Below are 21683 nucleotides of genomic sequence, written 5' to 3'. Positions count from 1 at the left end.
CTTTCAAAGTTATAGGCCCCTCAGTTGCACAGGGGTTCGTTGAAATGTTGCACATTCAAAAATTTTGCGTGGCTTCATTGAATATACTGAAGTTTTTATCAGAAAAATCTGCTGATTTTGACAGGGACAGATAGGAGGCACTGACTGTTTTTTACAGAATGACCAGTTATATATTCACAACTAAACAGCATGTCTGAAAAATGCATGCGACAGTAATGAATAAAATCTGTAATAACAGGCTTTCTCAATACACAGTGTTCCAAATTCAAGCTCATGCAGTTAATTAGATTCTACCACAGGCTCCCAGGTGATCTGAAATGCATGCTGGGATACTTGAAGACTTAGTTCACACACACAAGTCAGCTCCCAAAGCATCCACGAGACACACAAGACAAGAACAGTAAGAGCACCTCAGACTATAAACAGAGCTAGTACCTAAGCATGGCCATCAGTATTAAAAGGTGTAATTTGACTGAGTTAAACCCACCCGTCTCTGAGAGGACTTATGGACATCCTCTAACTCCTCTTCTTTATCCTCCAGCTCCTTCTGATGGATCTGCTTCATCCTCTCCATCTCCATCTCAAACCGCATGTGTATCTGTCAGAAAAAGGGGCAGCAGACAACAGGTTTAATGAATTCAGATGGATTTCAGGAGATATGTTGCTGCAACACAGATGTGGCTCAGAGTTTACTTACTTATTTGGAACTCAAAACTAGGTTCTGTAAAATACATTAGCTGAATTGTGAGAATTTCATCTTTTTAGACAAGAGAAATTTGTATTCCTCAAAAAAGAACATCTTACCTAGGAAATCATTTTGAAGGCTTAATATCCCCAGAAATACAACTCCATTAGCTATTCAATTAGGTAAGGCACTGACATTGCATATCCAACAAATACAACTGGGACAAAACATTTAATTACTGGGTCCTAAAAATTGAAAAAGTGCGATATTTTCCCATGGGGATGGTGTTGCATCCCCAGAAAATTCCTGCAAGTGTATATATATGGATGTTTCCATGCTTTCTACTAAAAATGCAGTCTTTGGTTGACATTCACAAACTTTTGATGCCTAAAGCATCAGTGAAATTTGATGTGTGACAAGTATTGTAAGCCAAGGTTCCATTTCTTGCCACTTTGCAATGTCAAAATGGTGATGAGGACACACTCATAAGACCACAGAAACTCATATAATGTCATTATATGTGAAAAGTTACAAGTTGATTCCATATTGAAATAACAACACAACGCTTATTTTGCTTTGACAAATGTTTCCCTACATACACTTGAAATGAACACTGAACAGAAAAACTGATGATTATTCAAAATATCATTGGTTCCTGAATAACAAATAAGTAAACTCTGAACAAAATCTAAGATGGTGCAGCAGCAACACAGCCATCTGAAATGACATGCAGTGACCCAGTAGGTTTATCTGAATGTCTGTGTTCACTTTGAGCACCTGTTGCTGTTGCTGTATCCTGGCGGTGAGTTTGGTGATTTCCTCCGCTCTCTCGTTGGCCTGGCTCTCCAGGAGGCGAAGCTGCTTCTTTAGGTCAGGCAGTGACTCCGCGGCGAGATCGACGGGCAGGCTGAGGTCACGGATCTGAGCGCACAGCTCCTCCTTCTGCTTCTGCAGACGACCCACCTCTGTCTGGCTCTCCTGCACACACCCACACACGAAAACATTAAGCTCATGTCCCAACTTAGAGATTTTGACATTTTGTTGCTGCAATGTCTCAGGAGATACTGCAGGTTAAATAGCCTAAACTTGCTCAAGAATACTTGAGCAGGTTTTGTAACCTGTGAGTGGAATCCAAAGCACACAGACAGAAATTAAACAGTGCTTACTGTGTCCCATTGTATAGTAAATGTCTACTTCTGTCCTAATACGATAGAAATCACTCTATTCCAAATTATAAAAAATAAATGAAGGCAATTACAAATATAATACAGCTGCAACATTTTGTAGATTCATTGATCGGTTGATTGTCAAGTCGCAACTAAAGTTTGCTTTCATTGTTGATTAATAATTAATAATAATCATTGAGTAGGTCTACCCATGAAATGTCAGAAAATGATGAAAACTGTTGATTAGTATTTCTCAAAGCCTAACATGGCAAATCTTGTTCTGTCCACAACCCAAAGATTTTCCAATTTACTGTCATAGAGGAGGAGAGAAACCAGAAAGAATTTACACATATATAAACTGCATGCATAAGAAATCACAGTGGCACAAATCCTAACTTGATGACAATGAATTTTTAAGTTTAATTTACGACGATTTCTTTAGATCTCTTGCTGCTTTTTTCTGCATTCATATTTGATACCATTAACCTTTCAGGGGGCAACAAGCTTTCAGAAATATTTTGTGTCGGTCATAAGTCAAATGTGCTGTTGATTGCCATAACACAAGTGTCTAATTCATCAATTTAGAATGCAATTTGTTTCACTTTACTGGAGTAACACCGGTTCATGAATCACATCTGACAAATTTAATATCCCCAATAAATTCTGTGCTCTTTTCCCTGTTCACTTGATAAATGACGGCCCTTGACATTTTACCTTAAAGTGCACTATTTTATCATCAGTCTTTGGGACTAGCAAAGATCACTTTCAGATATGAGATTAAACATTTAACACTTCTTTTATGAATCCATACAAAAACACACATGAAGTCCACATATAAACACAGTCACACCTGCAGGTTGTGGCGCAGGTTGTAGATTTCAGCCCCCAGAGCTGCGTTTTCCTGAAAGGCTTTGTCCTTCTGCTCCCTCTCATTGTCGGCTTCCTCCAGAGCCTGAGTCAACTCGTTATCAAACCTGTATTAACACACACACACACACACACACACACACAGAAAGAGGAGGCAGAAATGCTGGTTAAAATGCTGTGGATGCTGTGCTGTTAAACGGGCCAAAGCAACATTTATCTGAACATATTTATGATGTGTAAAAACAGATGATGTTTTCTTTAATTAACAGCCAATTATAATTTATCAGCCAGGAATTGTTAAAAAAAAACATTGGACGTGTTGATTCCAGGCTTTTTTTTTTTTCAATTTTTGTCAAAATAAATAAATAAATGTTTCCTTTTTTATGATTTATGGTCATTTTAACTGTGTTACTATACGGAAGACATTTCTGAGTTCTCTCTCCTTCTAGTCATGTTGTACTGTTTCTATAAAGGTGCAGGACTTTATATTGCAGTGACTAATGAGTCCATCGTGAGAGATGAGTAAAGAGTCACAGCAGACAACAAATATAGCTCATAGATCTCTTATACTTACTTAAAGAAGGCTGTTTGTGCTGCTCTATGTGGGATGTATCTCAACTTTATTTTAACATGTACAAGACTTATCTGTGCTTTGAGAATTTCATTGTAAAAATAGCCACTAGCATAAAGGATTTTTAACTTTTTTGCCAGAGGAGAAATTTGGATCTTTTCTCATCTTTGAACTTTTGTGCTCCCTACCAAAGAGCACCTTCATTTTACTTCTTTGAACTTCTAAAATGAGTCTCAGGATTTGACCTATAGGACGAAAGGTCACAAACAAAACACTGTAACAAAGACCACATCCTAGTGAGGGATAGCCATGAAGATCACACGTTTACATTAGACATGTTTAAGCATTAAATACAAGTGTGCAAAATAAGGCCCATAACAGCAGCAAGGAAGTGTAAAAAGTAAAAATGTAAGACCTGCTACACCACAAAAGTAGTAGATGGATTCAAACAAAATGAGCTAACTGACATACAGACAAAGATGACGTAGCGGCAAGATGGTATAGTACCATTATTATTATTATAGGTGACGCTGACCTTCTCTGTTTGCGGTCCACTTCGTGCATGCGGCTCTGCAGACTGTCAGTGAGGACTCGGGCATCCTGAAGGTCAGAGGTCACTCGGCGACAGTGACGTTTCAGTTCGGTCGTGCTCCTCCTGGACTGTTCCAGCTGGGCCTGCAGTGTTGCCACCTACACACACACACACACACACACACACACACACGCACACACACACACAAACACACACACACACACACACCAGTGTTATTAACCTCAGACATTTAATCTGCCATCAGTGTTGCTGTGCACGTCACAGTGTCCTTCCTCACCTTGGTATCGAGCTGCTGTCGGGTCTGCCTCTCTGTCTCCAGTTTTTCTTCTGTCTGCTTCAGTCGTCTGCGGACAAATTCCACCTCAGTCTGGCAGCATTCCAGCTGCATGGCCAGCTCGCTTTCTGCGTGACAGGCAGAGATGGATGTCACTTTGTCCGGGGTGATCGCCAGGGTCACTTTGAGTCTGGTGACTTTCCTTTGCCTCATTTTTTAACTTTGAAACGAGGTCAGTCATTGTCAATTCAGACATATTTCAAGAAAGCTGTTGCTGCACTGTTGCAGATTTTGCTCAGCATTTACCTTTTTTTGGGGGGGAACACAAAACCTCTGCAAAAGAAGTTTATATTTCTGGGACTTTTTGTATTTTGACCCTAAAAACACTGTCTTACCTCGGAAGCCATTTTATGGCCAGACGCCAGATATATAACTCAAACAGGCCATGAAATTTGGTGAGAACACAGTCAAGCAGATCCAAATCATTAAAAGGCTCCAGGAAAGGCTATAGTTTTATTTATTGGCAACAGCTACAAATAAGGGTGGTACTGATGCCCCCAAAAGCTCCTGTCAGGGTGTGTATATGAATGTATCCATATTTAGTATTACAAATACAGTCTTTGTTCAACATTTCACCAACTTTTGTGCCCTCTAATATCAGTAGAATTTTATGTCTGGCAAGTATTATAAGCTGAGGTTCTGTTTTTGCAGAAATGGTGATGTGGACTCATCTGTAGGACTCCAAAAACAGGTGTGCAAAGAGGTCTATAAATACTCACTATATGGGAAAAGTTACAAGTCTCGTGCATGTTGTCTTCAGTTTTACTTTCTCATTTGAAAAAAATTGCTCTTCTCTCCATTTTCAAGAACCAATTTTTTTTTTTTTAAACAGCAAACATTTTGGATATGCTTAAACACAAACATAAAACTTACCTTTTAGATGAAATATTCAATAATTATGTTAATATGCTTACATTTTAAAATGTTTTAGTCCTTCTTGTTGATTATACTCATCAGTCACCTGTAAAGTACCTTGAATTGCACTAACTTGTAGAAAAGGTGCTGGACTGAATGACTGATGATTAAACAGGTTTCTACTCAAGATGCAGTTACAGGAGTGATGCTGGCTGCTTGTTATCAAACCATTATGTAAATCCCATTACTTTAACAGTGCTTCATGTTGGTCTGTCTCCTTTTACTACAGATATTTATCTGTAGCTGGTCCACTGCAAAATCCTGGTTTCTTTATCACATTTTTTGAGCAACTCTCTCTAAAAATTCACTTTCAGTTTGATCTATTGCTGCCCTATTGACTTAGCAAACATCCATCCATCCATCCATCCATCCATCAATTATCTATACACCGCTTCATCCTCACAAGGGCTGCCGGGGGCTGGAGCCTATCCCAGCTGACCTAGGCAGGGGACACCCTGGACAGGTCGCCAGTCTATCACAGGGCTACACTTAGAGACCTTGTGGGAGGAAGCTGGAGAACCAGGAGAGAACCCATGCTGCATGGGGAGAACATGCAAACTCCACGCAGAAAGATCCTGGGTGTCCTGACAGGGACAAGAACCGGCAACCTTCTTGCTGCAAGGCAACGGTGCTAACTACTGAGTCACCTTGCAGCCCACTAAGCAAATATCATCAATAAAAATAGGGAGCAAAAACATGCTGATGGAATAATTCTAATAGAAGTATTTCAGAATCGACACAACAAATGGCAAATTTACCAACAAAGATGAGGCTGTTTCTTTGTCTTTGTTATAATAATCAATCTGGGGAGAAAAACCGCTCACCACCCAAGTAAGGCAGCAGAGGCACCATAATATCAGCTGTATATTATCAGAATGCACATTTTTGGCCACACTCATCGTCAGATCTCCTGTTAAAAGCTTGTGACAGGGACAACAGCCAGTAACATAGTAAGAATTATATGCAAGGACATGTGGTTGAGTTTCACCTCTGACTGCGGGACTTAAGGCTCCACGAGGTTCATTTCTTCTTTGTAATGAATGAAACGTGCACAGAAACAAACAAGAAGAAAATGGCAGACTTGTGTGGCAACGTAGGTGTCATTGTTTATGCTCATGATCAAATCTGACACTCCTGAACAGGTGGCATTCATCAGGATGAAATAAGCAATTTGCGACTAGTTTGTTTAGTTAGGAAAGTCGAACCTCTTGATATAAAGTGAAAAAGGTTTAGAATAACAACATGGAAATGTTTCTACATGAGGATCAATAGGTGGCTCTGCACTGCAACTCTGGCAGTCGACAGGAATGGGCCTCTAATTTCCCATTTCAGCATTTCTGCTTTTCTGTGTCGGGGGAGTGGCAGATACGCTCCACCGTTACCATCCGTGTTTACTTCTGCAAACACTGAGCATGCTCGGTGCGTGTGACATCGTTGTGTCCTCTTCTGCATATGTGGGACACTTTTAGGTCATACGAAGTTCACACAGCAGATCACATACAAGTCGCATATATTGGAAATGTGAACGAACTCGCAAAAAATTGGATTTCACAAAAAATCTGAATTGAGCATTAAGTCCTGCAGTCTGAACGGAGCCAATCTGTTGGATTGTTAAGTTAGATAATACGCCGTTATTCTTATTTGTGACATAAAATGTCATGTCGGAGTCGAAATCCAAGGCTGTTGGTATGTTAAGGCTATTTTTATTGGGTTCCATTTGTTTTTCAAAAAAACCTGTCAGATAGCAAGGTTTTTGTTCAGGGTCGGATTATCGAGTCATGACTGTAATAGGTTTGGGACGCAACTCTATTTCTCTGAGCTCATAATGAATAGAACAATAAAAGTTTCTTATGTGAGCCTTTATGGTGAAGACTGCTGTTGGACAAGGACATTGGGAGGACAGAGAAAAAAGCGTAACCCGTCAGCATCACCTCGTCCACTGCAGTTTTTCAGGGCTGCTCAGAAGGACCTACAGGTTCTACAGAGGCGGGTCTCATGAACGCATTATTGGAGTTTTTCTCATCATGCAATAAGTTAGAATACAACATATTTGGAGAACTATTTTAAAACTCCAGAACTCTGTTCTAGTTGGACTAGGCTATGTACCAGCTGCTTGATGTACCTGCTCAATCTGTTACAAAAGTTCAAGAAAAATGACTTATATGTTATATATACAGTTCTATATGATGTTTTGTATTATGACATACAACTACACATGGTCCAAAAAATTTCATGACAGCTTCAGTTTTGTTTTTCATAATTCAACTCACCCATGATCAGAGACTGTTTGATCTACTCATCTACAATATTGCAAATTCTGAATCAATGGTATGATTAGAAATAACAGGGAACATGTCAGACTTTTATCTATGATGCATCCTAAGATATTCATCACTTCAGCACAGCCACAAGTTTCAATGTGTGAAAAACATGACGAAAGTTGCAGGGAAATTAAAAAAAAACAAAAACATAGACACATATAGATATATATCAGTTTAAAATTTCACTTAAACCTTTAAAAGTATTCATAGTTTATGATTAAAAAGTTTGAAGCAAATCAAAAATGGTCAAGCTGAAGATTTGAGATGAAATGACACTATATATTTTCAAGCCTTTCCACTACTCCTCCGTGTATCTCTAGGTAAAAGCACCTCGGTGGACTGCACTTAAACAACAGTAGATACACAAATGATTCAGATTTTTCTGTTTCCAGCACTTAGTGATGAGATGAGAAAAGCAAACTCTGTTGTTCTTTACCTGTCCCTGCTCCTCTCTGACTCTCAGCAACTTGAGCTTTCTGCTTCTCCTCCTCCAGCTGCTTCTCCAGGGTTTCCATGGTGACTTTACACTGGTCTAAGCGAGCCTACAGTCGAAAGAAGACAGATGTTTGACAATAAAGAGGATAAAATCATCTCAGGAACGCTATATTAAAGTGTACAACAATCACTGCACGCTGGAGGCAAATTACTCTCCTCCGAACTCATGCGCTGTGTAATAGATTACTTTTGCAGTTGGCCTACCTGCAGGTCTTTGTTCTCTCTGCCGAGTCGAAGTCTCTCTGCCCTCTCCACATCCAAAGCCTGACCCACTGCATCACCACGGAAACGCTCATCGCTTAGCTCAGATGTCACAGCCGTAACCTGCACACATGGTTCAAAACATGAGCAGTGCGTATCTGTGTGCATGCATCGTGTTTGCGTTCACGGCAGCACAAACCTTGGTCTCCAGGCTGTCTGCAGTCTGCCTCAGCTCATTCCTCTCTTTCTCTGACTTCTCCAGGCGTCGTCTCAGAGCTGATATCTCATCCTGACAAAACAAGAGCATCTTATAGCAACTGAAACATATTTTAAGTCACACTTACTGAGATCAGAGTCCACCTGTTGGATGCAGAGGCAGCAAAGGCAGCCCGAACAACCATCTATCTGACTAATCAGTTGTCTGCTTGTGTCTTTGTATGGTTAGGACTTCTTCAGTTTTCAAAAGCAGTATCATTGCATGATAGTATGACAATGACTATTCGTCATTTTAGATCTCAGTACTGCATATTACTGGTGTGGGCTGTTAAATCTACGATTTGTTCAGTAGCAATGTTTTTAATTTGCTTGAATCAATACTACATGCTGCAGAATTTATGTTAGGCTATTGTAGCAGCACAAGCTGAGGTTGTTGTGAGACTCTGGGAACTGACTGCCCCCAGCCAATAAGCAGTACAAAACCACAACATGTCGCTTTTACAGTTTGGTTTTGTACAGACTAAACAAACAAGATACAATGACTTAATTACTGAGCCTCAGGGCAACAAAACACTCTTGTCGCATGTTTGAACAGTTTCAGAAAGCCCTTCTCTCTGCTCTTGTATGGCATCAGAACAGGGGAGAGTTTCTTAAACAGACAATCTAGCATTCACACAGTGATTTGCAGGTCTGTGGCGGTGAGGCAGAGAGCAGTGTTTGAACTAGCAAGTCTGAAAATGTATCCCCTGTTCTGAAAATGTATTTAGATTAAACCGCTGAGGTTAAAAAACTCTTTTTCAAGGAGGACCTGGCCAAGATAGCAGACAGGACAGCGCAGCATCAGGAACACAAAGCCAGATAACAATCACATTTCCATAAGACTGTCAGGAAAGTTAAAAGGAAACTTTTGAAATGGCACAAAAAAATTTAAGAAAGAAAATGTGAATTAGGTTCTTTAGTGTCATCAGAAGGTGGTGCTATAGGCTACATAGCTGTAGTAAACACAGTAGAAGGAAACCAAATTGGAAAATGTGGGGACACAGTTACTCCTCACAATACATGGATCATGGTAATGTTGTGAAATGAGTAGCTTTCTGATATTCCAGTTAAGTGGTGTTTGAATTATGATAGTTGATGGGTAAGGTGCTTTTCGGGTGTTTGTGTGGCTGAAAGCATTGTGGGGGTTTAGCTAGCAATGGGCAACCATGACAGAGACCTCTGTGGTGGTTAATGACTTCCAGCCAGTACTCACATGCAGAAAACAAGTCTAATCTTCATGGGACAGTACTTCAGTAGTTATATGGCCCATGGAATTAGCTGGTTTTGTAGCAGAATCAAGTATTCATGGTTAAAAACAGCTTTCTCAGCACATGGAAACCCTTGCAAAATGGTTAATCAAACATTAATTGATAACACGGATGACTATCAGTTAAGAAAATTGTCCCTGTTGCCAACCACTAAAAAACCTTGAGGAAGAAGAGGAAGGAACAAACAAAACTTTTTTCCATTTACAAGAGAAAACTGGAGAGTCTTCAGGATTTGTTTTCAATCTGAAGATGTAATTATCCTTTTATGTCAGTTGGTATTGGACATGTTTCATACTATCCAGAAACATTGACAACAAAAACAGCAGAAACAGCTGATCAGTCTGTGAGTTAGAGATAGAGATAGATGTTTATTTGTCCCTGTGGGAAAACTGGTTTGCAGCAGAAAACACTCAATGGCATTTCACACTTAGGTAGCCCACAAACACAAACCCTTTAAAACAGTGTCTCCACATTTTGAACATTATGGCCAGACCAGCTGGATCTTATTTCCTGTCCATATTTAAAAATTTGATGGCTTGTGGAATGAAAGACAGTTTGGACCTGTTTTTTGTTGTTGTTGTTGTTGTTTGTTTGCTTGTTTGTTTTTTAACAGAGGAGGGCAATCACGCCTGGCAGATGGCAACAGTTTAAAGAAGGAGGCAAGTGGATGCCAGTCGTCAGCCACAATACTACTGGCCTTGTTCATAACCTGGTCTTTGTAAATATATTCTAGGCTGGGCAGTGTGGCTCCCAAAAGTTTGCTGGATGTTGTTACTGTCTTTCTTAAAGACTTCTTCTGTGCTTCAGAAGCATTTCCAAAACAACAAATAGTGCAAAATATCAAGACACTTTGAATAAAAACACTGTAAAACATGTGGCCATTGTGTAGTTCACATTAAAAGAAGAAGTTTCTTTTAAAAATACATTCTTTGTTGTGCCTTCGTGCTCAGGCAGTCAGACCAAGAGTCCCATTTCAGTCTATGGTCAAGCATAACCCCAAGGTACTTGTAGTCGTTCACAGAGTGGATCAGCTCACTGTTTATAAAAGTGGGCTGGAATGAGTTTTGCTTTCTAAAATCAATAGACATTTCCTTTTTCTTACAGGTGTTGAGGACAAGGTTTGTCCTGTCACACCACTGAAGGAAGTGGTCAAGAACTGGCCCATGCTCTTCCTCTCCATCATGTAGGAGGCTCACTAAGGCAGCACCATCTGCATATTTAATAAAGTGCCTGTTGGGGAAAGTGCTTGTGCAGGAGTTTGTGTACAATATAAATGACAATGAAGATAAAACACAACCCTGAGGGGAGCCTATGGAAGTGGATAGTTTATCTAAGAGTGATGATACAACTCTGACCTGCTGTGTTCTGCTGCTTAAGAAATCCACAATCTATAAAATCAAACAAGATGGAAATGAGAATTCTGTTTCTAGCTTATCTGCTAAAATATTTGGCAAAATTGTATTAAAAGCAGATGAAAAATCTACAAATAATATATAAGCATGTGACTTTGGTTTCTCAAGGTGGATGTGAAGTACATGCAGCAAGGTCAGTACACCATCTTCCACACCCCTAGAGGCTTGATAGGCAAATTGCAGGGGGACCATAAGATGCTGCATTATGGGTAGAATGTAGCTCTTTACCAGGCGTTCAAAACACTTCATGACCAGTGATGTAAGTGCAATTGGTCTGAAGTCATTGAGGCCTGAGGGCCTGGGGAACTTCCGAACAAATACAATTATGGCTACTTTCCAAATGTTTGGTATCTTGTGACTGTTACAAGAAGATCTAAAAATTTCTGTAAAAACTTGTGCCAGCTGTCCAGCACAGTGCTTCAGAACACTCCCAAAGATATTGTCGGGGCCAGGACTTTTCCTTGGATTACAGCATCTAAAAAAGTGCAGGACTTCAGCGTCTTTAATAAAATCCAGAGGGAGGTTCAGAGGGATGGCTTTTACCACTGTCAAAGCAACAAAAGGCGTTAAGCTGGTTGGCCATCTCCAGCCCCTTAATAGCATTATGGTCAAGTGAAACCTTCCCCCTTCCCTTATGTGGGACATTTGTCATGGTTTTAATACCCTGCCATACCTCTCTGGGGTTACCTGATGTAAGAGCGCCCTCCATTTTTGTTTTTACTGTAACTGTATTTATCCAATACTATTTGTCTTTTGATTTGTCTCTGGATATCCCTCCTTACTATATCACTGCAGGATCCTGGTCGGTTCTGAACGCTGAGAAGCCCTGTGGTTCCACCTCACTCGAACTAATAGAGCGTCGCGTTCGTTCAGACAGGCACGGAGCCAGGGTGTCACATGGCCCCTCCTGTCCAATCGTCATCGCTAAAGTCCAGCCCACCCACTTAGCTGCTTTATAACTGAGGCAGCGTTCATTCATTCTGCCTGCTTCACGCTCACCACATCGCTGCTACTCCAGCCTCTGCAGATCGTCAAATCTCCTCCTCCTCCTCTCCAACCACCACCTTTTAAAAACAGTTCAATCATATAACCCCAGTGTTTCCCATATCATGGGACTGTAGGTTGCAGATGGTTCATTATTGTACCTTGAACTATGTAATCTAGATTCTGTAAGTGAAGACTATTTAGTTGGTCTCCTGTTCTCGTGTTCATACCGTATTCAAAAAATTATAAATTGTAAATTCATGGCTCTGTGGGGGTTTGTGATCTCAGGGACTATCTGTGCCATGCTTGCTCAGATTGTTCCAGAGCATCACGAGCAGAGTCACCGCCAGACTAAATGTATGTGATCTCAAATAAATGGTTAAAATCTGACAAAGTGTCCTGTCTGAAATGCTGTTATCGAGCCATGTCTCAGTGATAGCCACGACACAAGCATTGCGGTACTCATGCAGGAACCGGGAGTTAGCTGACATCTCGTCAGTCTTTGCTCTCAAGGACTGTGCATTAATGAGCAGAGTAGTGAGCAGAGGAAGTTTGCTTGTCATCTTCTTTAATTGCTGATGTGCATCCACGTTTATGTTTACATCTCCTCCAAGTGCGATTGTTCCCCAGGTCTGCCCTGATTCATTCCAGTATTGAGTTTATTCCAGTGTAATAGTCTGATGCAACGTGATTGCGTAGCAGAATAAGTGTGTCTCTACTATACTGGATTCCCCCGGATACTCCACCAGCAGCATAGCCGTACTTAAAATCAAAGTTATCAGTCCGATCGCACACCATCTAACAAGATCTATTTTAACACTTAATATAAACCAGGTACAAAGGGTACAAAGTGGAGACATCCTCACATATACGGAAAAAAAACCCACTGAAACACACAAAAATGCCAGGTGAGAGATGTCGCTAGGCAGCCACAGAGCAGCACCCTGGAAGTAAGAAGTAGATCTGAATTCAAGTAAATGATTTTATCAATTAATTGTTTGGTACGTCAGTCCTTATTCAGACAGTGTTCTCATGTCTCATGAAGCTTATTAACTCGTTTTTTTGAAAAAGTCAAAAACAAAACTGGAGATGCTTTTTTCTTTGTGTTTTGACTTTTCCCTGAACTTTTTATAATGTAACACTATAAATGCACATAAAAACGCATTATAGAAACACAGCTACAGTGTAGATACTTGTTGTAGTTCATTAGAAAGCTTGAATGAGACAAAAACAGAAACACAGTAAAAAGATAACTCCTCATAATGTTTAAAGCAGCCTTGAATACAGTCTGTGGTGCTAAGTTTGTTGGAGCAGAAAACATGGAAAACTTCAAGGTTCCAACGATCAATCTTATCAATTAAATCCCAGTAAGAAAGCAAATAGGTGTTTCTCCCCAAACGTTTCAACTCCTGAGCTTGACTGTATGCATACCTCTTTGGCCCTGAGCCTTTCATTGTCCATGTTGACATCGAGCAGAGGTCGCACTCTGCAGAAAAGTTTCCACCAGCTCCACCTGGCCACAAACCTCAGAGCCCGCAGGTTCCTCTGCAGACAGCTGACTGCCATCTGCTGTACCTGGAGACACAAAAACAGGGTTTCAGTCAAATATTTGGTAAAACTACTGCTGAGCTCTCTGTTCTCCCAAAGTGATGAATATCAAATCCCAAAATGGCATTTTAACTGCAACTCAGATAATGACTACAAACAGAAAACCTAATTTCAAATGACTGTATATGCACACAATATTCACTACATTATTGCAATTATATATTACCAGTTTGTTGTTTCTTTAGCCAAAATTGATTCTATCACAGTCATTAGAAAGATGCTCAAACACCACAGAAGTTCTAAGTAGAGTTGCTTCAATTTCCATCTCATAAACATAACTACAAATTAAAATAGTATTTTGTGGCTCATCCAGTACTGAAGAGTCTTTGTATGGCATGATAGTTAATGTTTCTTCTGTGTCAGAGTTCAGCTTAATCCTATTGTACAGTGCCATTTCTGCTCGAATTTAGGTCCCAAAACAGTAAAATGACATGGTAGTTGTTAAATTATTCTTCAAAGATCAGTATAAATCATATAAAACTATTTTAGCCTTATTCAGGACTTTTGGGGTTTTTGGACCCCAGGCCATTTGGTTTAGGTGACAGATATTGTTTTTTTGTTTTTTTTGAAGATTTAAAATAAATAAATAAATATATATATATAAATATACACATATGTGTGTGTGTATATATATATATATATATAGAGAGAGAGAGAGAGAGGGACATTTGTCAGGCATTTGGAAGCAAAAATACATCTAGTTATCAGAAAACGCATTTAACATAGTGTAGAAGTCTACAATGAATACCAACAAATAGTTTGCACACATTCTTTCTTGGAGTCCAATGGACTCTGAAAGACCTTCTATGTATGGCAACATGAAAGTCCTGAATAGGGTTAAACACTACAAAGACAAGCAAATACACAAAATGACCACCAAACGAAGCACAAAGAAAGACCACAAAAGACATTACAAGCACAAAAAAATAAAACCACAGACAGACACAAAATGACCACAAAGAGATACAAAAGAACTATAAAGATATACAAAATAACCACAACTAGATGCCAATTATTTACAGAGGGACACAAAATGACCACAAAGACACACAAAAGACTTTAAACTTTCAAAAAACAAGCTAATGTTTGCACATAATTAGAATCACGGAATGATTTCTGGCTAAATTCTAGTTTCATCTTCTCAGATGCTTTGCTGGGTTGTAATGACAGTAAAGTGAAAGTTTTGCTTTTATAGACAAACTAATGTGCATCTTCAGTGTATAGATTAAAGCTCAACAGTCAGTCAGCGCTGCAGACGCTCACAGGGACACACTAACCTTGAGTTTGCGGTATTTCTGCCGGGCCAGATGTCCCAGGCAGGCGGCCTGTAGATGGACCAGCCAACCGGTGACCTGCTGGTCCCTCTGCTGCTCCAGGTACTGCAGCACACCTCGCTTCATAAACACCTGACAAACAGCAGAGAGAGGATCCATGAGCCATATCAGCTTGATTCATGTTGGGTTGTTTATTACAAGAGTTCAAACATGTTCTCACCCTGCTGGCTCCTACGACAATGCTCTTTTTATCCACATCCAGCTCAACCAGCAGCTCCTCCACCGCCTGAGACATAGAGGGAAAAACAACTTATTTATTCTTAGCTTGAACAGCCAGACAGAGTGTTTGTGCGGCTGCAACGTGACATCTGACCTTTCTCTCATCGTGGCTGACAAACATTGAGGCATAACGTTTCATAATTGGAGGAGACAGCGCCTGGAAATGACACCTGAAGTCGCTCAGAGTCATGTGATCAGGATAACCTACAGCCAGAGACAAAGACAAGTTATCAACTTTTCTCCCCCTCCCATAGTCAAAGACTGTGTTCAGAAAAGCTGAAAACCCTGAAAAAATGGTTTGTAGGAGAAAATACACATTTATAATATATATATATATTCATTTAACATAACAAAACATGTATAGATTCATAAAAAAGCATCAAATGTATCATTCTAATGATGACTAGTCAACACTGAGCAGTTTTTAAGATGTCTCTGCTTCAGCTAATTAGAGAACTGGTTCCAGATCAGGAACACTGTAATCCAATAATCCAATAAATTCAGGGTCTGGTTGATTCTAAAGAACTTGTGCTGAGGCTCCTGTTTTTTCTGCATCACTGTGCCAGTCCAGATAAAAAGAGGCAGATTTCTCAAAGTAAATTGGCTTGTGGACCTAAATAGATAAATCTGCTCCCTTGGAAGGAAAACCTCGCTCAGAGGTAGAGTGTGGGCTGCTGGTTCTTCATTCTCCTTCTCAGGTAATGAGCTTTATTTTACATTTGGCACTTGAATAAAAAAATATTTTTGCACAATATGTATGTATGTAAAGGACAAAATGCAACTGGTCTAAGATTTGTCTTCGAGTGTGTTCTGAATAAGTGAGACATTAATTGTCATCATATTCTCAATTCTGCGTTTATACAGTATGTAAACAGTTCAATGTTTTATAATGCAATATATAAAATATTTAAGAAATGCTTTTAAATATAAACATACATATTTATGAATATCACAAATACACACATAAAGTGTGTATTTATGATATTCATAAATATAAATACACAGTACATAAATAAAGGTTCGTGACTCTTCCACAATTTATTATGTTTCAGATTTATCTTAAAATAGGTCCAGTTAATTGTTTTCCTTGTTTTTTCTGCGGAAATCATAATTAGTTTTGTAATTACAAACCAGAGAGAGCACTAAAAGAGGAATTCATGATTAAATAAGTAGTAATGAATGTTTCTAAGCTTGTGTTTCTCTTTATTGTGTTTCACAGATATTTTTGAACTGACAATAACCTGTAGTTTCATTAATAAAGTGTCTCCCAGTGTTAGAGCCACTTTTGTGTGTTGATTGCAAATTTTACTTTCACAATTTACTGATTTATTGAGGTGATATAAAAAGAAAAACAAAAAAAACATGTTTGCATTATGATTAGGATATAAAGATACAGATATAAAAGTACTACTTTCCACCACTGCGGTTAACACAGCAGCTGCCGGTTACAGCAACACTCATGCAGCTTAATCATCATGGAGTCACACCAATGTGACCGCTTAAAATTTTAATTCACACACGCTCAAAAAAAGGCTGCAAATGCGACCATTTTGGATGCAACCTGGAGCCCTACACAGGATGTACTGTGTAACGTCAGCACAAAAGTAAGTTTGATGAACAGTGATGGAAGACGCGACCGCATTGTTTGGCTTGTTGGTCAGAAAGTTTTTTTGTTTTTTGTTTTTAAATTTCCCAATGGCAGCTTGGATAAGAGCATGGTAGTGTGCAAATTTTGAGTTTACACTAATCTGTGAATGTAGTAGACAGATGAAAAAATGCACAGATTAATATAGATGAAAAACAAACATTTGTGTTGTTTCGGTTCACATATATGTCTAGTCACTAATTCAAAATTTAAACCAAAATTTATCTGAATTGAAAAACTTTGCATATTGTGTCATATATCGCTATTTGATTAAAATGTGATTAATCACGATTACTCAAATACAAAGTCTCTAATTAATTAGATACATTTTTTTAATCACGTCCCACCACTATTTATGAAGTGATGTCAATAATATGAGTAATATGAGTTATTGTTATTGATCAGACGATGATCAACTGTGACAGAAGGAAGAGGTGAAATTGAGTCTTGTTTGTTTGTTTTTTGAGCAAACATGAAGGAAAACATGTAGAATGGGCTACAACGGAATAAATCACCAAGATTGAAGGTAATAGAGTCAGTGGCTACAATGCTGTGATTGGACTGTTCAAAATGTACGAGTCAAGAAGTGGATCTCTGTAAAGGTGGCACAGCTGAACCCTCTGAACTCCAAAACCCAGCAGCAGGCTGTGTTCATACAGAGTAGAGAGGAGACAAACTTGGAAACAAACCAAAAAATATAAAAAGTATTACAATATCTATAATATGTAGAGCCACCTTTTTTCCAGGAATGTTATCACCTGGTGGCACTAGGAAAAATGTTGATTCCAGGTTTTTACATGTTGAAAGACATTGAACTTAAAAAAAAAAGAAGAAAAGATTAATGGCATTTCAACTGTTTTATACAGCACAGAAGACATTTCTGAGTTCTCTCTAATTCTAGTAATGGTTTTGCTGTTTCCATAGAGATGCAGGACTTTATATTATAGTGTAAAAATAATCCTACAGTGAACAAAAATGTTACAGGGTTAAGAGAAGCCACAAGTCTAGCTGCTCTATGTTGTGATTCTTCGCAATACTAATTTTGGGAGATATTTACCAGACAGTCACTTGTAATTCAAAATTCCAACAAGTCTTTGAAGGTGGGTAAAATCAAATATTTGATCTGTAAAGATATGTTCAAATTCAAAATTCACTGTGTGTTTTCACACAGGCTAGCAACGATATTGTTGTCTTCTTTGCTGGAAAACAAATCACAACATGAAAACATCAAAGGAGTTTAAAAAAAAAATCAGGAAAAAAGACACATAGTCTGTTCTGTGCTAACTCATCATTATATGCTGGATAGTTCTCAGTTCTTACGTATTTAAGAGGTACATGGTTCACTATTTATCTGGTTGTTTCTGATTTGTTCCTTCATAACTCCTCAGTTTTTTGTGTAGAAAGGAAAGCCTCATCAGTGTAATTTGCTAACCTGTGCGGTAGAGCTGCAGTGCCGACAGGATCTGTGTGGAGTGTAGCTGCACTCTGAGAGCTGGGACGTCAAAACTTCCTCCGTCAGACTTTGCACTCAGACACTGCAGGAACACCGGCCGGGCTCGACGAATCAGATTCACCAGAGCATCCTGCAGGCCGAGGACAGAGTGTGGATAAGAGACTGATGCTTCAGAAAGAGGAGAAGGTGAAGGTACTGTCATACTTACAGCCTGCAGTTTTACCGCGATGCACTGCGAGTGTCTGCGTATGGCCGCCATCCCCCCGCTGAACGTTTTCCTGATGGTGCCGTTTCTCTGCAGAGAGCGCTGGCTGCCGCCCTCCAGCCCCCCAAGACCTCGACACAGAGCTGGCAGGGAGATTCTGGGGGTGAACATAGACTTCACCTCCCCTCTGAAGAAGGAGAAGACAGAGAAGTTGGCTTTCATATGTGGCAGTACAGTGTGTTTTTTTTTGTTTTTTTTTTAAATCCTCATTGCACTCAATCAGCAACAGCACACGAAGACTCCAGGAAGAGTGTTTATTTTTTAATTTGAGACAAATGTAGAATCATTTTGGAACAGTTTTGCATAATTTTGGACATGTTTTGAGTCATTCTGGACAAACTTTGTGTTGATTTGGACAAGGTTTTTATTCATTTTGGACATATTTTGAGTAATTTTGAACACATATCAAATCAATTTGGCTGTAAAGTCACAGTGTACTGAATGTTTTTAGCTGCAACAACAGAACTGTCAATTTCCAACAACCCTACACGCCAGCTTTGCCTTCTTGTGACTTAATCCTCTTTCCCAAACTGAACTTCAAGTTAAAGGATGGCTGTTCAGACACAGTGGACCAGCAGATGGTGCTTGACGAGCTTGCAGAACAGGACCTTCAAAGAGCTTTTCAAACGTTGCAGGAGCACCGGGAGCGCCATATCACTACACAAGGTGATGACTAAGAAGGGGATGGTGAGCAAATTTAAATCAGGTACGCCTTTTGCTTTTTATAGGCAGAGCTCTGACCTTTTTGATCACACCAACAGGAGCCAGCTGAAAGACTAACACACAACCACCACACGCGTCAGCCTCCTGGGCCTTTAAACAGACTCACATGGTGGAGTTTTGGAGCAGACAGATGGCATTGAGCGCAGACGGGTTGTTCTGGATCAGACCGAACCATCCAGTCAGGTCGTAGCGGACGGGGTCACCGCCCATCAGGTGGTTCACCTCGCATTGCAACGGCTGCTCACACTGACGCACTGCGAGGACACACACATTCACAACACCAACCACTGAATTAGGACACTGTAAGTTATATAGAGCTCACAAACTGCACACATGCTGGGAGAGAAACTCTGTGGGTCTGTCAATGCGTCTATCTTGTGTTACCAGTGTTGCTGTAATACTGGCAGACTCTCTCGAGGGCACTGTTCTCGCAGGAGGCTGGTGTCACCATCTCCTCATCCAGAACCCATAATAGACCTCTGGGGTCTCCATCTGCCACCCGGACCTGAAACACACACACACACACACACACACAGACACACACACACACACAAACACACACACACAATCACTATGTAAAATTACTACGAGACAACAAAATGAGCTCTTGCTGTTTTTCAAACATAAATTGAGCTAAAGCTTCGAGAATCCATCCAGATGGTGGATGGACTGAAAAGAAGGGAGAAAGAAACATTTTCACCACATTCATATTCTCAGGCACAAACAGCAGGAGCGGTGTAAAGCAGCTTTAATTGAATTTAGAGAAACAGTTCCCCAAAGTATTAGATAAAAGCTGCCAAATAAGTACTGTGCTTCTGGCGTCTGTCTGAGAAGAACAAACAAAACTACAGATTAAAAAATGAACATGCAGAGGAAGTGGAAGTGCTCCAACAACCTCCATCTGTAGGTTAGGGCAGCGTTTCTGTGGCCTGGAAGGTAAAACAGGCACCGCTTACATTGCTCGATACTGCTGGTAAAGCTTTTTGCTCTCTTAATAATTAAATGTGATGAAGGGCATAGCAACATTCACCTCTCCTTTTCTCATCTGAATTTTAAGGGTTGGGCTTTGAAACTAAACAGTGGTCACTGTGTCAGAGTTTCTTCACAGTTCACTTGTTTATTTGTTGGGACCCAAAACCCAAAATCTTGACTGAATTTTGAGAATTTAAGTGTTCAATATCTCCAGGAATATAACTACCACAGATGAGTCCAGCAGATCCAAATGATTAAACAGCTCCAGCAGACTATAAATTTTAAATTACTAGAGCTTGAAAATGCTAAAAATGTACCACATTTTCAAACAATGGTATTGGGGCCCAGAAAAGTTCCTGTAAGGGGATATTTATAGATTAATCCATATTTCCAACTAAAAGTCTTCAGTCATCGTTTCACTTTTGAGGCCTCTAACATCAGTAGAATATGATCTATGCCAATTATTAGCCAAGGTTCCAGGTTTTTAAAAATATTTTAACTGTAAATTAAAATGATTTTCAAAATAATTTCATAAATTTAATTCTATGTTAAAATGGTGACGTGGACTCACTCATAGAACCACAAAAACTGTGCAGAGGGGTCTACACGAGGTGTGTCAGAAAAGATATATTTCAAATCCAAACTACAAACTACAAGTTTTTCCCTTTGAAGTAATCCCCCTGGAGTCTAACACACTTTCCCAGCCTTCTCTGCCGCCATGCACTCCTGGAAGAATTCTTCCAGGATCCCCTGCAGCTCTGTCGTCACATCTTCAAAACGGGTTCCCTTGATGACCCCCTTGAGCTTGGGGAAGAGGAAAAAATCCCACGGAGCCAGGTGGAGTGAGTAGGGAGGTTGCTCCAGCACAGAGATGTTCTTCTCAGTCAGGAGTTGTCGGATGCTCAGGACATTGCGAGCAGGCTCGTTGTCATGGTGAAGCAGCCACGACTTGTCCTGCCACAACTCTCACCTCTTCACGCACACTGAATGAAGCAAACACCGCAGGATCTCTTTGTAGACGTGCTGGTTGATCGACTGAAGGGAAAATTCGTAGTTTGCAGTTTGGGTTTGAAATATATCTTTTTTGACACCAGTCCTGGAACTTTTCTGACACACCTTCTGACACCTATATTGGGATTGTATGTGCAAAGTTACACGTTGCCTCTATGTTGTCTTTTTGTTGAAATTTAAAGTCATATAAGGCTTATTTTGCCTAACCGAATGTTTCCATACTGTGCACGCTTAAACTCATCATGTACATTTAATTTATGTACAAAGAGGAAATTTTAAAAACACATTTCAATGTCTCTGTTGGTCTAAATGTCAGGTTTGTGTTGTCTTTCCTTCCAGTAACTTGAGCCGGGAAGGATGACAGAATGTGCTGTTCAGTAACCCCAAAATGGTCTCCCAGGTAAGACAGGATAGACTCCAGCCCCC

At 39.8% G+C, this 21683-nt stretch overlaps 1 protein-coding gene across 3 annotated transcripts in view; it reads right to left on the bottom strand.

Moving 5' to 3' along the window:
- Positions 1–21683, bottom strand: part of myo18b (myosin XVIIIB) — an 82809-nt gene that overhangs the window by 29107 nt on the left and 32019 nt on the right. For all 3 annotated transcript variants that reach the window (XM_008280770.1, XM_008280771.1, XM_008280772.1), the window contains exons 17-32: positions 19659–19779; positions 19381–19528; positions 18495–18678; positions 18266–18416; positions 15283–15392; positions 15130–15195; positions 14913–15041; positions 13459–13602; positions 8308–8397; positions 8112–8231; positions 7849–7954; positions 4120–4244; positions 3825–3979; positions 2702–2825; positions 1463–1663; positions 488–598 (exon numbers count right to left, since the gene is read on the bottom strand). In XM_008280770.1, the coding sequence (XP_008278992.1) occupies positions 488–598; positions 1463–1663; positions 2702–2825; positions 3825–3979; positions 4120–4244; positions 7849–7954; positions 8112–8231; positions 8308–8397; positions 13459–13602; positions 14913–15041; positions 15130–15195; positions 15283–15392; positions 18266–18416; positions 18495–18678; positions 19381–19528; positions 19659–19779 (2085 nt within the window). The remainder of the gene's footprint in view (positions 1–487; positions 599–1462; positions 1664–2701; positions 2826–3824; positions 3980–4119; positions 4245–7848; positions 7955–8111; positions 8232–8307; positions 8398–13458; positions 13603–14912; positions 15042–15129; positions 15196–15282; positions 15393–18265; positions 18417–18494; positions 18679–19380; positions 19529–19658; positions 19780–21683) is intronic.

Source organism: Stegastes partitus, unplaced genomic scaffold, assembly GCF_000690725.1.
Source record: "Stegastes partitus isolate 25-593 unplaced genomic scaffold, Stegastes_partitus-1.0.2 Scaffold209, whole genome shotgun sequence".
NCBI classification, from domain to species: Eukaryota; Metazoa; Chordata; class Actinopteri; family Pomacentridae; genus Stegastes; species Stegastes partitus.
This window is presented reverse-complemented; position numbering and strand designations above follow the sequence as displayed.